The sequence below is a fragment of the Xenopus laevis genome, chromosome 3S (assembly GCF_017654675.1).
Source record: "Xenopus laevis strain J_2021 chromosome 3S, Xenopus_laevis_v10.1, whole genome shotgun sequence".
Taxonomy (NCBI): Eukaryota; Metazoa; Chordata; class Amphibia; order Anura; family Pipidae; genus Xenopus; species Xenopus laevis.
In genome coordinates, this window is record NC_054376.1 from 98198402 (window position 1) to 98217264 (window position 18863).

The window sequence follows — 18863 nt, forward strand, 5'->3', positions numbered from 1 at the left end:
TTAGAATATTTTTTTATTCGAAGTATTCACTCGAGCTCAGTAAATCTGCCCCTAAGAGTGGAAGACAATGAATAATAGGTAGGTCCAGAATTGTTTTATTGTCATTTGAGTTTGAGGGCTCTGCTATTATATATTTGCACAATGTATTTAAATACTTTTTACGTATTGGCAGTGTAAACCAAAAGCTAGCCCCATAAAAGGGTAATCTGACATACATCATTCATCATACATCACATACATCATTAAACCACTTTGATTAATTTTAGCCTTTTTGTTTATAGATGTGCGGTCCACAAAGAGAATAGAAAAATACTGAGCACGTAGACAGATCTTCAGTATATGTTGTCCCGATTACAATTTGAGTCAAGTTTCCATAGATGGTTAAAGATGGCGCAACAAGTAGGTCAGTATACTTTAAGTAAAAAAGATCAGGATCATTTTAATAATATAAGAGGTAAAATTAAATATAACATTTTAGCATTTTAATTTTGCCATGTGGAATAGCCATTATTATTGCTTTTAAAAAGCAGCTTAATATAAGTGAATCAAGCTTTTAGTTTTTGATTATACTATATTATTAACACAAAGGGGCAAATTCACTAAAATCCGAAGTTGCGCTCAGGGGAAACGTTAGGTTTCCGAAGTTGCACTAGCGTTAATTCGCCAAGCAAAGCGAAGTTACGCTAGCGATGCTTAATTTGCATACGGCGCCAAATTTAAGTTACAATGGAGGTATATGTAGCGTCACTACACAAGCCTGGGAAACCATCAAAACAGCAAATAAAATGTTTATTTTGCCCTACACATGTGCCCACTGTATAGTTAAGGTGCCATGAGTTAGCCTATCACCCATAAAAAAAGAAAAAACGCCAGTGTTTTTTGGGACTTTGAAATTTTTTTTACTTTTTTTTGAAGCAATCCCTATCTACTCTATTGCACTTCGCCTGGTCTGAGGTGGCGATGGAAGTCTGGCGTAAAAGTTAGCGTTCAGAAAAATGCGCGCGTCAGTGAATTTGCGTAGTTATGTTGCGCAAATTCGCCAGACGTAAGGGTGCGAAGTAACACTAGCGAATTTACGCCAATGTCCGTTAGCAAATTAAAGAAAATGTGCTACGCTAGCGAATTAACGCTAGCGTTAGGCGCTTTGACCTTTAGTAAATTTGCCCCAAAGTCTCTGTAATATCTTTATATATTTTGGTTGATATCTAATTTTAAGTAAGGATTATAAATTAACTCACAGCCAGCAAAATAAAAATTAGATAAAACCAACTGCAGAAAACCAGGCAAAACTAATAAGGCCCTAAAGAAGCAAGTGGTCATTTCAATTCAGTTCCGGTCTGTTTAGATTTGCAAACATGTCTGCAGTTTGAACTAAAATGTTTGACAAAATGTTATCTATATACAGTAAATATCATTCAGCCAAAGCTCCTGTATCATTTGCACAGTTGGCTTGAGTGCAACTCATCTGAATTTTCCCGACTTATAGAGGAAAAAAGACTTGAGTAAAAAAAATATTTGAGACCTTTATATCAAGTAGTATTTGAATGAAGAGAAAACAAAAATAGTATGAAAAATATTTTTGGTCATGTGCTGTTGAATTCATCATCTTCAGTGTCGAAGATACATGAAATCATTAATTAGATGAAATTTGTCGGTGATCTTCCAGCTCTGTACACATTCCAGAACTCTTGTTGATGGGATCTGTCTTCTCATAACATCCAGGCATGCTAATATTTTTGCTATGTTGAATTCGTTTAAGAATAGCAAGCAACAAAGTATGAAATATAGGATAGATATAATGGAAGCTACATGAGATATGCGCACTTTTCTGTTGTTAGCATGACATGATGACACACTTTTTATTGGATGGCTCAATAAACAATTCATTGTTTAGAGAGAAAAGGCTTTTTAAGAAGGAAATGTATTGTTTTTTCTACATTTTGCTTTACACTAAGATACCAACAAAGGTGTTTGTTCTTAATTTGCTTGTTTTCTTATATTTCTGGCTTCTCTATACTGTTGTAAGCTTCCATGTCAGCAATATTTTTTCTCCCGCAGATTTATCTTGGTATCCACCAGCTTAATAGTCACCTAACCTTTAAACATCATAAGGATATAAATTTTCACATAGAGACCCTTAAAGGAGAACTAAGCCCAAAAGTAAAAAAAAAACCCTACCCCTACCCTACATAGACCCCCTCCCTCCTCCCCCCAGCCTAGCTGCTACCCGGGCAAATGCCCCTAAGTCTTTATTTACCCCTCTGTGCAGATTCTGTCCAGCGGAGTTCATGGGCGCCATCTTCAGCCGCTTTGTTAATCTTCCGAACGAGACCAGCGCTGTGGCAATTTTTGTGAGTCTCATTCCAAAGATTACCAAAGCAGCTGAAGATGGCTGCCATGAACTCCGCTGGACAGAATCTGCACAGAGGGGTAAGTAAAGACTTAGGGGCATTTGCCTGGGGTAGCAGCTAGGCTGGAGGGGGGAGGAGGGGGGGTCTATGTATGGTAGGGGGGTAGGTTTTTTTAACTTTTTGGGTTCTCCTTTAAACTAAAGATCCTTTTCCAAAATAAGTACTTTAAAATGCTCTCATTAATTAGTATTATTGCCTGTACTCTGGTATGCTAGTATTGCTCCTTAGCAGCAGGTCCTCTGTGTCCCTAGACTCAAAAATTCTGACCAGCAAGTATGCAGAGGAACATGTTTTTTTACTAGACAGCCATTACATATATTTTGAAATATTTGAAATACTATCAAAGAATGGCATTCTTGGCATTAGATCAGACTTCAATGGTACCTTCATTTCAACACAGTGTAATATGACACACTTTTTCTACAATATTAAAGTAACTTTGCACAGCAAACTATTGCATGGTGTTGAAATATAATGCACCACTGTAGACCACTCCTTTGCAGCTCTATATTGAAAATGTTATATGTACTGTATATATATTTATAACTAAATGTGTTCAGTTTAATGAATGCATTTTTCAAGAAATATTTGTCTACCCCACCAACTTCAACAATTAATAAATCATTTGTAGGCAAAGTCCCGATGTACACCAATAAAAGAGTAATCGAAAACATATATTGTACTATTAGTCTATGGGTTTGCATGCAGCGATGAAAGTAGGTGGTTTCTACATTATCTGGTGAAAATACAATATTGAGCAACACACAATCACAATAACAACATGAAGCAGACATTCAAAAGAAGTAGAAGAGAAGGAATTCATATTTTAAATCACTAGACAAGACATACTAATATTGACTCAAAGATGGTGCACCAAAGATGTAGTAGGCTTTAGAAATGTCTGTTAGTTATTAAAGATAACTTTATGGTTTATGCAATTTGCTAAAGCAGAATGGAAATGCACAGCTAATGTTTTTGAAGATATGATTCTCAAATTTCTGCAAATTAAACAGAAAGATGGTGTTTAAGAATTAACAAGAGATTATTTTTTCCTGTGCAACCATGGCAGGTGAAGACATCAGTTTAACACTGGTTATGGGTTCTATTAAGAGAAAGGCATTTCCTGCATCCAGCAGATGTATCTCTTGCTGAAATATTCAGAAGGTCTTATAAATTACTATTGTTTTGGCTTTTGTATAAGGTCTGTATGAAGCCAGCCTCTCGTAGTTAAAAAAAAGTGGTGCACATGAACATTTGTGACTACCGTTTGTTACCTTCCTCCGGTTCCCCTTGAAAATCCTCTTCATCAATTTCTTTGATTTGTAATATAACCTCCACACGCTTCTCAATAGGTGTTAGTTCATGATATTGTGAGGGTTGTCCTTTACTTTCCACTAAGGCTTGAGTTTTGTTGTGCTCTATCTTTTTCTTTGTTTGCTTTTTGAGCTTATTCCAAGCTTTCTTAATGTCTTCAACAGACCTGTTATTGCCCCCCACAGCATTTATATGCTTTTGGATGTCTGCCCACATTTTGTCTTTATCTGCAGCAGTGGTTTGGGCAGTAGGAGGTCCAAATAGCTGAGGCCCAAGTTTGTCAATATTATCCACTAAAACGTTCATCTCTTCATCCGTAAAGATTGGTTTGTCTGCTCCTCCTATTAAAGATGGGGTAATCGAAATATTGATTTTTAAACATTTTCTGTGAACCTCGTAATAGTCTGGCTTGAAAAAGCTAAGATTTTGCAAGCAAGATTCTAAACATAGCACGGCATAATAGAAAGACAATGAAGAGCTTTACAGAAGCTTTGGACATGACATGAATACATGCAAATAAAAAGAAATGATATTTTCAAGGTGAATAGATATTCTAACAAATCTGGGGGTTTTGGCATTATAATCATAATCTGAACATGGACATTTTATAGTTATATGCCCCCTAAACCATTCAGGCCCAGAACTGTGGAAAAGCCACCAAAGCTCAGACCTAGGGCGGCAGGATTTTAGGGGGGCAGCATGCAGCCCAAACAACATCCAAATTGGTTTGGAAGCTCTAGTGCTGCTTATGAGATACAATCGTTTTTTAATTTCCTGTACGCTAATCCCCAGTGCTCCCAACCTGATTATGAAAATGTATGCTTGTGCACTAATGAAGGGGAGGGGACAGCATGCCGAGGGGTGCCTGCTATGTAAATCCGGCCCTGAAACCATTGTAAGCTTATAAAACATGCACGCTTTTACTTTTTTTTAGATAAACTTTAACTTTTTCTAGAATCAATTTGTTAGGATAGGTGAATGCTAGCTCACACAAACACACTCATCCATCCTAATAAATGCCTGATACAACCAATTATTGGGACTCTAATCTCAAATAAATTATTTCCAGCAGGAAACAAATATAAAAGTTCATTTGGCCAGATTCAATTTGACGAGAAAAGCTTATCTTCTAATTCAGTTCCATATTTTCCCATAGAGCTGCAATTTGATGAGAAAAATGTTATCTCAATGTTTATCACATAAAAACTCATGAAAAACGTTAGAATTGTTTGCTTAAAATGAACTCATCATCATCTACCCAATCAATCTATCTCTCGCTCTATCTATCTATCATCTCATATTCTTAAAGTTTAAAAATTAGTGTAAAAATGCTACACCTTATTTTTAAGGCATCTGTACCAGCCCAGGACCTCTATAGCCATTTAGAACACTGGTTGGTTTTTGCATCTTAAAAATGCATCTTTCGTAGCCCGAGGTAGATTAATAGATAATTATAGGGTCTACAGTATGTCAAAAAGTGCTGTGTAGCAGAAAAATAAATTATATTATAGATATAGGATCCCATATCCAGAAACCTATGGATTTAGGGAAGGCCATCTCTAATAGAGTTCATTTTAAGGAAATAAATTCCAATTTTAATAATGATTTGCTTTTGCAACTTGTACTTGATGGTAGCTAAGTTGCATGAATCCATCCTATTAGATTAATTTAATATTTAAATGATTTTTAGCAGGCTTAAGGTATGGTGATCAGAATTACTGAAACATAATAAATCCTATACCTTTATTGCAGGAGTAGGAAATGAAAGAACCATATAATGTAATGCAATCTATGGTGTTTAAAGTGCAAGCCACAAAAATGACAGCATGTTCAGTATGGAAATTATTTGGTTAGAAAAGAAAGATTGCAGATATATTACAAAAGACAAATACTTAAGATTTTAGGTTTATTTATGTTTTTTTACCTCCAGTTACATCATCTTGTAGGTCATCATCCAATCCAGGAGTGCCTTCCATTTGCTCCAGTTGCAACATGGCTTCAACACGTTTTTCCAAGGAATTTAGCTCCTGATTTGGTGGAGCAGGCACTCCTTCACTCACCTCTGTGCCTTTCTGCTTGATTTGTGATAACTTATTTTTAGTTTGCTTTTTGAGATTATTCCATTGTTTTTTAATGTCAGCAATGGATCTGTTCTGTTCCCCCACAGCATTGAGTTTCGCTTGGATATCTGCCCAGATCTTACTTTTCTCTGCTTTGGTGGTTTTAGCAGCCAAGCCACCACAAAGTTGTTGGCCATGTTTGGAGACACCATCAACTAATATTTCCATCTCATTTTCAGAAAATTCTGGCTTCTTCTGCTTTTCATCTTCTCCTGGTGAAGATGTACCAACCTCAGAAATACTGTTTCCAAATATCAAGGTAATGTTGACGTTCCTTTATACCCATGAATTATTTTTGGGATGTACACACTGATTAATTATCCACATGCATGAACAAAGTTAATTTGTACTAATTGGAAACCAAGTGCAGGTTCACATGCCTTAAATGAAGATGTGCTTGTACCTCTTTTAGTTTAGTATACTTGGTAAGTTGCTTTGTTTCTGGTTGTATAATAATAGGCAGTGTACAGTAAATGGGTTATAATTTCTAATTCATGGCGCAGTTTTATATATATATATATTTGATCATGCTACAAACACAATGCATAGATCTCAGTGCTCTCCAATATTTTCATGGGCAGATCAATTTTGTTTCACACATTCAAATAGTGTTAACTTAATCCATTGAAAATCAATATATAATATCAAAAATAAATTTCAGGGTTACTACAGTCCATCAAAAGTTCCATGTGTGATCTGCAGAACCTATGAAAGATTGGTGCTTGGATAGGGCTGTATTTTAATTCCTCTTTGTGAAGCGAAATATGTTTCAGGCCATTAAATACATTTGTATATTTCCATATTCAAATTTATTGATGCTGGCTAAAGAAAAATGTCAAGATTTGCATGTGCTAATCTACTTTTATTTCTGCAATAAAGTATTATTTCACCACCGAATATGAATACTGATAACTCTGGTAGAGTTTGATATCTGCATGTTCTACACGAATTGACATTCTGGTACCAATCATAGTTCTCTTATTGTAAACTTATCAATGCGATACTCATCATGTCCTTTATCTAATATGATATCTAGTATTTTGTCAAACAGTTACAAATATGACAAGAAGCTTCATTATTCAGTGGTGTTGAATGCACTCCTAATGCATAAATATAACCATCACTGGCCTATTGCAGGCAGACATGCAGAACTCTTTTGTGGATGGTTATATTTCTCTGTGCTTGTCTGAAAGACATATAAAAGACAAGGAAAATGGAAAGAATGCAGAAATGTATTTCTTTTATATATTTTCCAGTAATTCTATGTTTTCCAGAATATACATAGTTTTATAGTTACAGTTTATGAAACCTAACTAAAGACACACATTTGGATGCTGCCAAACAGTATATAATGCAAAAATAAAAACCTGCTATTGTTTTTGTTAAAATATGAGTTATTTCAATTAAGTTTACATTGATTATTTAATAGATCTTACATATGGAATGCATACTGGCTGGTTATTAAACTGAAGGAACATCCAAATGCATTGCTTACCTCCTTCAAAGCAATATTCAATGATATAACCATCTAAACCTGCAGCCCCGATGTGATCTGGTGGCCTCCATTTCATTGTGACTGACGTGTCAGTCACTCCATCTACAGTTAACATAGTAGGCGCACTTGTTACAGCTAAGGGAGTAGAGGGAATATATTTATGTTCTGATTTAGTTATCAGTGCTACAATTCAGTCCAGGTCAATTATCAATAAACAGTAATTACTTTATTCCCTACCCCTGCTGGCCAGAGGGGCAAAAGAGTGGCCACTGGGCTCAGTATACACCATACATTTATGTGTATACATATATTGTACATAGCCTCCAGGAATGATCAAGGAGCACAAACAGCTTTATTACTATGACTATGAAGATTTTCATTCATCCAGGTCATGGTATATCTAGTATAGGTCAATCTAAAAACAACTGGACTTGCTGAGTAATCAATGAAGACGTTTCACTACTCATCCGAGCAGCTTCTTCAGTTCAACTGACAGCTTTATTACTAGCAGCTTCAGAGATAAATAATGTATATTAGGCAATTTTGTATATGGCTGTTTGTTTGTGTTTCGTCCCTACATCTTCTCAGCTGCAAAGGAACATTTTCATTACAAACAACACTGTCAGCAACACTGTCAGAGTTTATGTAAGAGTTATTAGGCCAGGTTTGTTTTTATGAGAACATCTCCTAATTCAGTTCCAAATTTTCACATAGACCTCTATTGAGTTAAGCCATTATATTATTCTGGCCTTATATATCTTAAAAATGTTTCAGTATGTGTTTTCAGGAATAATCCTGCCTATTTTCCTTTATAAACAGAAGCTCATCCATTCAAATTTGCACCACCGTTGTATTTAATAATTAATTAAAGGAACAGTAACACATAAAAATTAAAAAGCTTTAAAGGAATGACAATATAATGTAGTGTTGGCCTGCACTTATACAGCTGAGGCATTTGCTTCAGAAACACTACTATAGTGTATATATACAAGTTATGGGGGCAGCCATTCAAAGCTGAAAAAGGAGAAATGGCACAAGACAAGATATACAGCATACAGATAAATTCTGTAGAATACAATGGGATTCTTCAGAATTTATCTGTGATGTACCCTGTATCCTGTGCTTGACTGGCTGCCCCCATGACTACACAGCAGCTTGTTTATATAAATTATAGTTGTGTTACTGAAGCAAATACATCAGTTTTACCAGTACAGGACACCACTACATAAGATTGACATTTCTTTAAAACACTTTCATTTTTAGATGTTACTGTTCCTTTAAGCTAAATGATATAATGAACCCAATCTACTAATTGTTAAATATGGAAGGACATAAAGTGTTACCTTACCCAATGGTACAAATGCTTTAGAAGGAGGACTGGGTTTAGAAGTGCCAATTGAGTTAACTGCAAATACCCGGACTTCATATGCCACACCTTCAATCATTTTCTTAGGCTCAAACATGGTTTCCTTGCTGAGGTCAAAGTTTAACCGCATCCACCTAGAGCTTTGTTTCTTCTTTCTTTCAATAAAATACCCTAATATGATATCAAAGAACAAAAAGTCATATACTCAGCATAATCATTAATGAATTAAAGGGTGATTCTAATGCCTAAGGTAAATGGCACATGGGGCATTTTGTTGCCCTCTCAAAATGACATGGGTGACAAAACGCACACAAATACCCATGTATTGAAAAGAATTGAAAACATCTTTCCCTATCCAGTTGAATCATGAAGTTGCATTAAAATATTTCTCTTTGCATTTTCACACTATTCAAATGACTATAGGGAAATTAGCATACCCTAGCCTGTTCAATTCTATTGAATGCAAGAATAGTATTCTGCATTTTCCAATAATAAGGGAATTTTTGGGCAGCCAAGAATTACCTATTTGCCATTACCTTTAAAGTGGCAAAATAATATTTGGATTTTTGTGTATATCAGTACATTTCTTACACTTTAGGTCTGTTTTGGAGCAGAAAGGGGATAGACACCTAGGCCTCTTGCACCCCTTGGTGTACTTATGTTCTTCTGTCTAGGGGACACTTAAATACCTATTATATGATTATTTAGAAATACATCCGTAATACACATATATTTCCAAGTATTTTGCTCTCTTGTTTGCTACTTTTCCTTGTGTTTCTAAGAATCCTTTAAAATGTGTTATCTCTCAGATTCTGAGTCCAACACACTACTGCAATTAGAATTCTAATCTGTTCTTGCTATATTTACATTCTTTATAACATTTTTCAAGCATCATGTAATTAAATATTCAATGACCCACAATAAACGTACATGTTCCCTTACCCAAAATAGGACAGCCACCATCATATAATGGGGGATCCCATTTCATAGTACACCAATCTTCCCCAACTTCTGTAACATCAGGAGCCTGAGGGGGATCCGGAATATCTGAGAAAGAGGTAAAATATTTATTTTAAATAAAAATATATGTATACTTTAATACATTTTGTATTCTATTTTAAAACCTGATATGTGTCTATGCAGCATCACCTTAATAACAATTCAAAAATTCTTGTTAAAAAATGTTTTTTTTTCTTTTTATTCAGTAGCACAAATTGGGTATGAAGAAGAGTGACTGAAAAGCTAATTTCACACCTTATATTGTTATTTCTGCAGAATACATTTTTGTATTTGGTAACGAGCTGCTAAATTTTTTTGGCATGGCTAAGAGAAATCTGAAAAATTCTGCTTTGCTGTTTTTTTTTAGTTTAAGGCATTTGCTGTATATCATATTTTATATAAAAAAGTTGAAAAGATTAAGGAGATTATTTACTAATCTCCAAATGCAAAAATCCCAAAAAATTTGTGATTTTTTTTTTTATAAAATCAGACTTTTAAAAAAAATCTAAAATTTTTCAGAATTTATTAAACCCCGAGGATGGAAAAGTCCAAATCAGAAAATCCGCTATCTCAGCTCAGCCTAGGTTGCATGTAAGTCAATTGGAGAAATCAGACTTTGATAAATAACCCCCTAAGTCTAGTAATCTTGAATCGTTTTGAACACAGTAGAGTTTATTTATTAAGCAGAATTGCTGCACAAGATTCTTGCACCTAAAGCTGCTCTTTGTACTTGCAAATTGTGGTGCAAACTGCGTTAATGATCCCAGCTGCCGTTTGATGCAGGGGCCCTTGAGAGATGCCACCACTTTGAAAGTGGGTTAACCCAGAGTTCCCACATGAGCCTGCGTAAATAGATTTAGCTTACCTGAGTCCAGGTCTGGACTGAGAATTAAAATAGGCCCTGGCATTTCAGGTACACAAATGCCCAATCAGCCCACACAGAGGCCCAAACAGCCCCACCAGCCCACTAAATACTGACTTTCTATGGCACCTTATAGCATTTATGGCATTTGCCAGAACCCACAGATTGCCAGTCCAGGCCTGCCTGAGTCTAAAGTATCATCTAAAAACTGTTTTTTATTCATACTTACCTACAACCTTAATTTTGATGTGAGCTACTGCTTCTCCTGCTTCGTTCTTAACCATGATGCGGTAAGTACCAGAGTCTTCCCTCTCAGCTGAGTCAATGACCAGAAGTCCATGATCAGGATATGATTCTGCATGGATACGACCACTTAGCTCTGTGATCCACTAGGATAATTAATTATATTTTCAAAGTTACTCAAGGAAATAGGAATATAATCTGACCAAAGTATGAAAATTTAGATAATCATGCAGCCCAAACCCCTTCTAATTCTTACATTTTGGTTAAATTGTTGATTATCCATCATATTTATTAAAAAAACTTTAAATATACACATATTACCTATTCATAATGTTTTATCTTGATAGGATATGTACCTTTTTATCTGGAGTATAATGACATGTATTGTGAATTCACTTGAGAAGTGCCTTGGGAAATCAACTGCTATCTGTTTATGCAAGCTATTTTAGCAACATATACATGGATGTATTTATATAGTGCTCTTTGTATATGTAGCACTGTGCACTAAGAACAAAGTGCAATAAAGAATAAAAACATAAACAGTTTTAAAGATTCAAAGTGCCATGTATTAAAATATGCACTAGGGGGCCCATTTACTTAGCTCGAGTGAAGGAATAGAGGAAAAATAGTTTTTTTTTCCATTCCAAAATTAGAGTTTTTTTTGGAGGAAAACTCAATTCGACCATCGAATGGGCTAGTTCGACCTTCGACTATGACCTTTGACTTCGAATCGAACGATTCGAACTAAAATTGGTTCGACTATTCGATAGTCGAAGTACTGTCTCTTTAAAAAAAAAATCGACCCCCTAGTTCGCCACCTAAAACCTATCGAGGCCAATGTTAGCCTATGGGGAAGGTCGCAATATGCTTTCCAAGGTTTTTTGGTTCGAAGGAATTTCGTTCGATCGATGGTTAAAATCCTTCGAATCGTTCAATTCGAAGGATTTAATAGTTCGATCGAATGATTATTCCCTCGATCGTAGGAATAGCGGTAAATCCTTCGACTTCGAAGTCGAAGGATTTACATTCAGCAGTCGAATATCGAAGGTTAATTAACCCTCGATATTCGACCCTATGTAAATTTGCCCCTAGGAGCGGTAAAACCACACAATTTAGCTAAACTGCAGACCAGTTATTTATGGCAGCCCGGCAATCCCAATTTGTTGATTGGGCGGGTTTGAGAATTTCATCTGCTGCAAAGGCAGGTGATCAATTCACTCAATGTTACCCTTAAAAACAAAGTTTATTCTTTTTACCTTATCCCCTCTACTCCAGATAATTTTTGGAGCTGGCTCTCCAGTAACAGGGACCTCAAGTCGAAGTTTTGTCCCTGCTACAACTATCACGGTGTTATCAGGATAAGAAAGGGCATCAAAGTGGATTTTGGGAGGATCTGCAAATAGAAAGTAAATATACATTATAAATGTGTTTCATTATGATGTTTCTACCCTAAATTTTGTTCTGGCTTCAGTTAATGTATGTACTGTGTAGTTAGAAACCCAACTATGACCGTGAATAACTAACAACATGATATGAGCAACCTTTCATTTGTTTTTCTTCCTTTGTCTCAGTTTTTTTTCTGTCAAATGTTTGGCAAAAGTAATACATGTTTGCTTGAGACATTGCCACATTCAATTAAAACTCAGCACATTAATGATTCATACAGTAATTGCCCAACAACCCACTGTGGTACACATGCACATTACACAGTTGCAAAAAATTCTCACAATTGAGAAGAAGATTGAAGAAGTGGTTTTGAGCTAACACCCATAGGAACACTTTCCTTAGGTTAACTGACTAAACGAAATGCTTAACACATCATAGTTGTTTGTGGAGTGGATTGAAATCACAAGAAATTAGAAACCAAATTACTCTTAACACTCCAATAAAAATGAGATTACTGTTATAATTGCTATAAAAGGTATCCAATCATACCAAAAGGTGTTATATTAAAAAGACAGAACCTCTGATTAACCTAAACTGCATGATATGTAATGAGTCTTCTGTTTCATACTGATTTTGTTTGATACCTGTAAAAAAAAACCAAAAACTGGAAAGATACTTACCGATCACATGGACATTGGCAGGAATATTGGTTAAATAAAGATCAGGAACAAATGAGTAATCGCCTTCATCTTCAACTAAACCACTTTCTATGACCAATCTGTGAATCCTGTGAACAAGATGTAATGCACCAATCACTTTACTAGTTATATCACAAGCACACTGTTAGTTGAAGAAATGTAATGCATAGAAGTGTATAATTCTTTAGTATGATATGCAGGTATGGGACCTGTTATCCACAATGCTTGGGACCTGAGGATTTCCACATAAGGGATCTTTGGATTACCATACTTTAAGGAACCGATTTACTAAGGTTCGAATTTTTTTTTTGGTCAAAACTCACAATTTCCAATTTAAAAGCACCAACTCGAATTTTTGCCGAGAATCACTGCAAAAATGACTCCCCATAGACATAAAAAAAAATTTGTGCGTCAAAAAGAATTGTTGCGCATCAAATGAAAAATTTGAGTTTTTTTGGAGGAAAACTCAAAAGATCAGAGTAGTAGGGGACTGACCATATAGAATGCTGCTGGCTGCATGCTCTTCTGAAGATGTTTATGGGGACCAGTCTGCCGAAGAAGCATTGCTATGACAACATCATTTTATCTAATGTAGCCAATGAATGAAATTCTAGATACAACATTGATAAACCTTTTTTGTGTTGACTTATTCAGGCAATTCTATGCAGTACATGTAGGAACTACTTTAATCTCTGTAACGTGTGGACTGCATGCTTTGTTGCCCCCCTTCGCTGCTCTCAGATGCTGTTGACTTGCCATGTTGTAAGCAGAAGACAAAATTTGCATAAATAAAACATTTTCAATGTAATATTTTTCATTTGACATTTATTACATTGCACATTGCACATTTTTATTGTACATTTTTAAGTCCTGAGTAGCTTGTTATTCTATCCCTACAGTATAAACTCTCAGGGCTTAGTGCATCCTTTAAATAAAGATAGTAAAACACATTTTTTTGCATTTCAGACATCACACTCACCTTCCTTTATGGAAAATCTTTATCCGATCACTACCATGTACTAGTTGTCCATTTCTGTACCATCTCCCTGGTACATTCTCTGAGATTTCACATTTCAGGTTGATTTCTTTGCCAAGATTCACTGTCATGTCAGTCAGGGGCTGTAATATCTTCAGTGGCCGTACTTAAAGAGAAGAATAAAAATTTTGTTATCAAGTTTATTGAATTAAGCATGTAACCAAAGGATTTTCAGAATTTCTCCAAAAAACCTTTTTAACATTGATCATTATCAGTGAGTAAAGACCCATGGCCCCTGCTGCAATATAAGGTGCAGCCCTCCTTCTTTATTTCTCCTAAACATCTATGTCTTAAACGGTCACCGATATTTAAATCCTACTGCTATTGCAAAGGAGCATGTATGATTTAGCAGTTTGTGCTTACGCTTGCTATCATTAATGAGTCATCAAGTTATTTTGCCCTGTTAGGTCTAAAGTGCAGTTACAATAGATAAAATTATGCTGCAACCCCATCTCTGTAGTTACACATCAGACCAGCTCTACAGTATAATATCCTTATTGCTGGTAAACTTGTAGCCCTAGCTCATGTTAAACTACCAACTCTAGCCATAATCTAATGGAGGAATTTTGGAGATGTAGTTATCAAAGTACATTATGTTGCTCTTTCTGGCCAAACGTATAATCAGTTTCTTTCAAATCAAATTAGTAAAGCAGTAATGAACAATTACAGAGTATGGAAAATAAGTCCAAACCATACAATACATAAGGTACCATGCTAAATCTGTCTGCCTGTCTGGCCATCTGTCTGGCCTATATAGCTATCAAGCTTTCTGTCTTTATGTCTTCTTATCTAAATATCAACCATCTAATTTACTCAATCTTGAATGAGGCAGGTCTGCTTATTTACAGATAATTCTTTAAACATTTGCTTTGTTTCTATCATGGCAAAACAATGCTGTGTACTATAGAAATAGGACGATGAGTGTTTGGCCCTAATTAGAGTGGACCATATATTTTAAATACACCCAAATCTGTTTAAGATTCCTGAGAGCATGAAACTGTATCCAGATTTACTATTATTATCATGCATTAAAGGCTACTTCTATTGAGATTAGCGGCATACTCAGACACTCTGCTTGTATTTTTAAAATGTGAGCATGGAATGATAAGCATGTCAACCATGTGAATACACCCCTCTACTTATCCATATCTGACTAAGAATAGTTTTTTAAATATTTGCATTGTCTACTATGTGTGGAGCATAACAGAGCAATGTTGCATACCATAGTTCAATATAATTACCTTGAGTGTTGGCCTTCAATTATAGGCCAAGGCCTATGGATGTACACACAGACAAAAAAAAATGCATTTTTTTTTGTTGAAGAACCACTGATTTGACTAATAAATGTATTCAAAGAATTATAAGTTGACGTTAGTTTACCACTTGGTTTTACTTTAAGCATGCTCATTTGAATACCAGGGCCCACAATAACAATCTTCCTAGGACAGACTGTATTTCTATATCATTTTCTGTTATTTATGATTACTTGCCAAATAATGTATTGAAATGAAATGCTGCTTTATTATTACAGCACACAAGTGTAGAAGAAAGTAGAGTAGACTTACAATCAACCTGAAGCTGAGCCGCCGACTGCCCTCCAGTTGTCATCACAGAGTAAGTAGCCGAATCTCCCCGATTTGCTTCATCAATAATCAGTGTATGCTTTTTGCCATCTACTTTAAGTCTATATCTTGACCGTGGCTCATTTGTGATTTCCACTCCATTCTTAAACCTGAAACAGATAATTATTACTTTTTCCATATATTTAAAACTGTGTTGTATTCATCTAATTTAATTATATTATACTTGTTTGTTTTTTTATTGGCAAGAATATTTATGGTACTTAATCAGGTATTGGACCTGCTTATCCTCGGTAAGGATTTTTTTTCGCAACTTGGATCACCATGCCTTATGTCTTATAAAATAATTTAAACCCATTAGGATTCCATTGCCACCAATTCATGTAGCTTAGTTAGGATCTGTTTTATGATTACAGAGACAAAAAAGGAAATATTTTTTTAATTTAAATGATTTCTTTAAAATTGAGTCTATGAGAGATAGCCTTTCTGTAAGTTTTCTAGATAACTAGTTTAAATAAATTATCACATACCTCAAATATACCTTATCATAGTCATAAAATAGGTGCCAACTGAAAAAAAAGCATGTGATGTAAAATAAAATCCACTAACCATTTCACATTAGCATCTTCATCAGAGACCTCACACTCCATCTCCACTCTATCTCCGCAGTAGGAATGAACATTCTCCAGTTCCTTTGTAACCAATACAGGAGGCTCTATATGGGCAATCAAGTATACATTATATTAGATGGTAATGTCCAATATATTTTCCTGATTTAAACAGTATGAGGAAAAGACACATAGGGGCAAATTCACTAAGCGCCGAAGCGCCGAACGCTAGCGTCAATTCGCTAGCATTGGGCATTTTTGTTACATCGCAAATTCACTAACGAACGCTGGCGTAGATTCTCTAGTGTTACTTCGCACCCTTACGCCTGGCGAATTTTCGCTACGGACGTAACTACGCAAATTCACTAACGCGCTCAGTGTACTGAACGCTACCTTTTACGCTAGACTTCCTTCGCCACCTCAGACCAGGCGAAGCGCAATAGAGTAGATAGGGATTGCTTCCAAAAAAGTTCACATTTTTTCTAAGTCCCAAAAAACGCTGGCGTGTTTTCTATATTAATGGTGATAGGCTGAAAAAGATGTAGAATTTTTTTGGGGCTCCCCTCCTTCCCCCCTACATTTCCTGACTCATGGCAACTTATCTATACAGTGGATTTGATGTTTTGAAGGTTTCCCAGGCATTTGTAGTGATTCTACGTATTCCTCCATTGAAATTTGAATTTGGCGCAGTATGCAAATTAACCTTCGCTAGCGTAACTTTGCTTCACTTAGCGGATCAACGCTAGCGCAACTTCGCAACCTTACGCTACCCCTGTGCGTAACTTCGGATTTTAGTGAATTTGCGGAGCACTGGCGAAACTACGCTTGGCGAAGTGCGGCGAAGCGTGGCGAAGTTGCGCCTGGCGCAACTACGAATCTTAGTGAATTTGCCCCATACCCTCATCCATCTTACGGCATTGTATTCCTATAGACTGCTGTGGTATCCATTTAATGCAAAATGCTTGTTACAAGGAATAGTGGAATAAAATGTAAGGTTACAGCTGATCATATCCTCTGTGTATATAATGTACCACCCTCAGCATCAGTGCCCACCAAAGTCTAAATATGCTTTAAGGACTTGGGACAGGTGGACTGGCACCAATCAGTCAACTTGGCTCACTGTAGTCATTTAATAATAGTGCAAAGTGATGAATCTGAAGGTGAGCAAAATACGTACCTCTTACAAACAGTTCCGTTGAGCACTTTTCATCTCCTGCACACACTTGATAGGCAGCGTCATCAGCTAATGTACAGTTATTAATGAACAGTATCCTCTGATTTCCTTTGTGTTCAAATATGTATCTGTTTAAACAAAAGACTGAAGTGAAGAAAAATAGCTTTATATACTGCCAAGAGCTTACTAACTTTCCATACTTTTTTTCAATTCAAACCTTTTTTTCCCCTTAAAAATACACGTGAGATTTTGATCAGATTTTGTATTTCAATGAGAGACTTTTTTTTTTTTAGTTTCCAATTCAGAGTCTTGTCAGACGCAGAATCATTATGCAGTTCTCACTTCTGACAGGTGTGCCATGCTGGATAGCAAAACTTCTAGTTTACACATCAGATTTTTATATCAGTCCCGTTATATTTTGACTCATGCAACTGCATTAGACTTGTTGGTTGCGACCTGTCAATCAGACACCATCCCACAAAATTTCCTGCTAACTCCTAATTTCATTCCCTGCCCATATATGCTTTTTTTTATTTTATTTGTTTCTCTAAACTATGTCACATGGTACATTTGTTCTTCTTTCCCTTAAGATATATTGGTACATCTGTCAAGAGTTGAAGGTGCAGGTTTGTATACTTTTTAAACTAAGAGCCAGAGATGTCAGAGTAGGGTAGATAAGTCAAAAATGAGATTGGGTATGTGGGGTGCTACAATTTTACATTTGGTTAACTTTTCCTTAGAATGTGGCATGCAACCGTGACTGTACTGTGGAAATGTACTCTTTTGCTAATCAACTGGAGACTTCACTTCTGGATCACAAAGGGCTATAACATGCCCGCCACACAAATGCACTTGGTTAGGGGACACTGGGTATTTTGACCTTACACATTTTTTAAAGATGCCTTCATATTTGGTCAATCCCTTCTTACTGTGCTTTGTCTCAGGCAGACTATAGTCAACGTACTGTGATCAGATTTAAAGTTTTTTTTTAATTAGTGACTCTGTATTGATGACTCGGTTAATTAAATATGTTTCATCTTTAGTTTTGTGTCCGGTGGACTGGACTGATATACTGTAAGTAAATGTTCGCGAGTCATGAGGTTGTCGATTTTATTCTGTTGAATTGACAGTTATTTTACATGTTTATGATTAATAATAACAGAGCATGATGTGTATGCTAACATCCATAATACAAACTTTTTTACTTACTTAGTGCTTGGACGGATTTCTTGTCCATTTTTATACCACTTCAGTTCTACTGTTGGGTCAGCGACTTCCACAACAAACCTCACACGTCCTCCTTTATCAATCTGATAAGCTGGATCCAGTTTTTTGGAAAATGCTTTGTAAAGCAGAAAAAGCGAAAACTAACAAACTTGTTGACCAATATTCCTCAAAGCAGTGCACTCTTGCTTGGGCACACAGATTGGGCATCAATGCATACAAACTATTGTTTTACCATCAGAATATATTGCATGCATACACATGATGCAGTGCTAACCGCCATGTTGCACACACCGTTTTTTTTAAAAATTGTGTACACATGGCCTGCATAATATAGATAAATATTG

At 35.9% G+C, this 18863-nt stretch overlaps 1 protein-coding gene across 5 annotated transcripts in view; it reads right to left on the minus strand.

Annotated features, from left to right (window-relative positions):
- Positions 1-18863, minus strand: part of mybpc1.S (myosin binding protein C1 S homeolog) — a 65596-nt gene that overhangs the window by 14651 nt on the left and 32082 nt on the right. For 4 of the 5 annotated variants that reach the window (XM_041588668.1, XM_041588669.1, XM_041588667.1 and 1 more), the window contains 13 exons: positions 18502-18634; positions 17296-17420; positions 16120-16225; positions 15496-15662; positions 13874-14036; positions 12877-12983; positions 12067-12203; positions 10797-10956; positions 9649-9753; positions 8689-8877; positions 7341-7475; positions 5650-6057; positions 3686-4066 (listed from right to left, as the gene is read on the minus strand). In XM_041588668.1, the coding sequence (XP_041444602.1) occupies positions 3686-4066; positions 5650-6057; positions 7341-7475; positions 8689-8877; positions 9649-9753; positions 10797-10956; positions 12067-12203; positions 12877-12983; positions 13874-14036; positions 15496-15662; positions 16120-16225; positions 17296-17420; positions 18502-18634 (2316 nt within the window). The remainder of the gene's footprint in view (positions 1-3685; positions 4067-5649; positions 6058-7340; positions 7476-8688; positions 8878-9648; positions 9754-10796; positions 10957-12066; positions 12204-12876; positions 12984-13873; positions 14037-15495; positions 15663-16119; positions 16226-17295; positions 17421-18501; positions 18635-18863) is intronic. The other variant, XM_041588670.1, reaches the window with a different exon arrangement.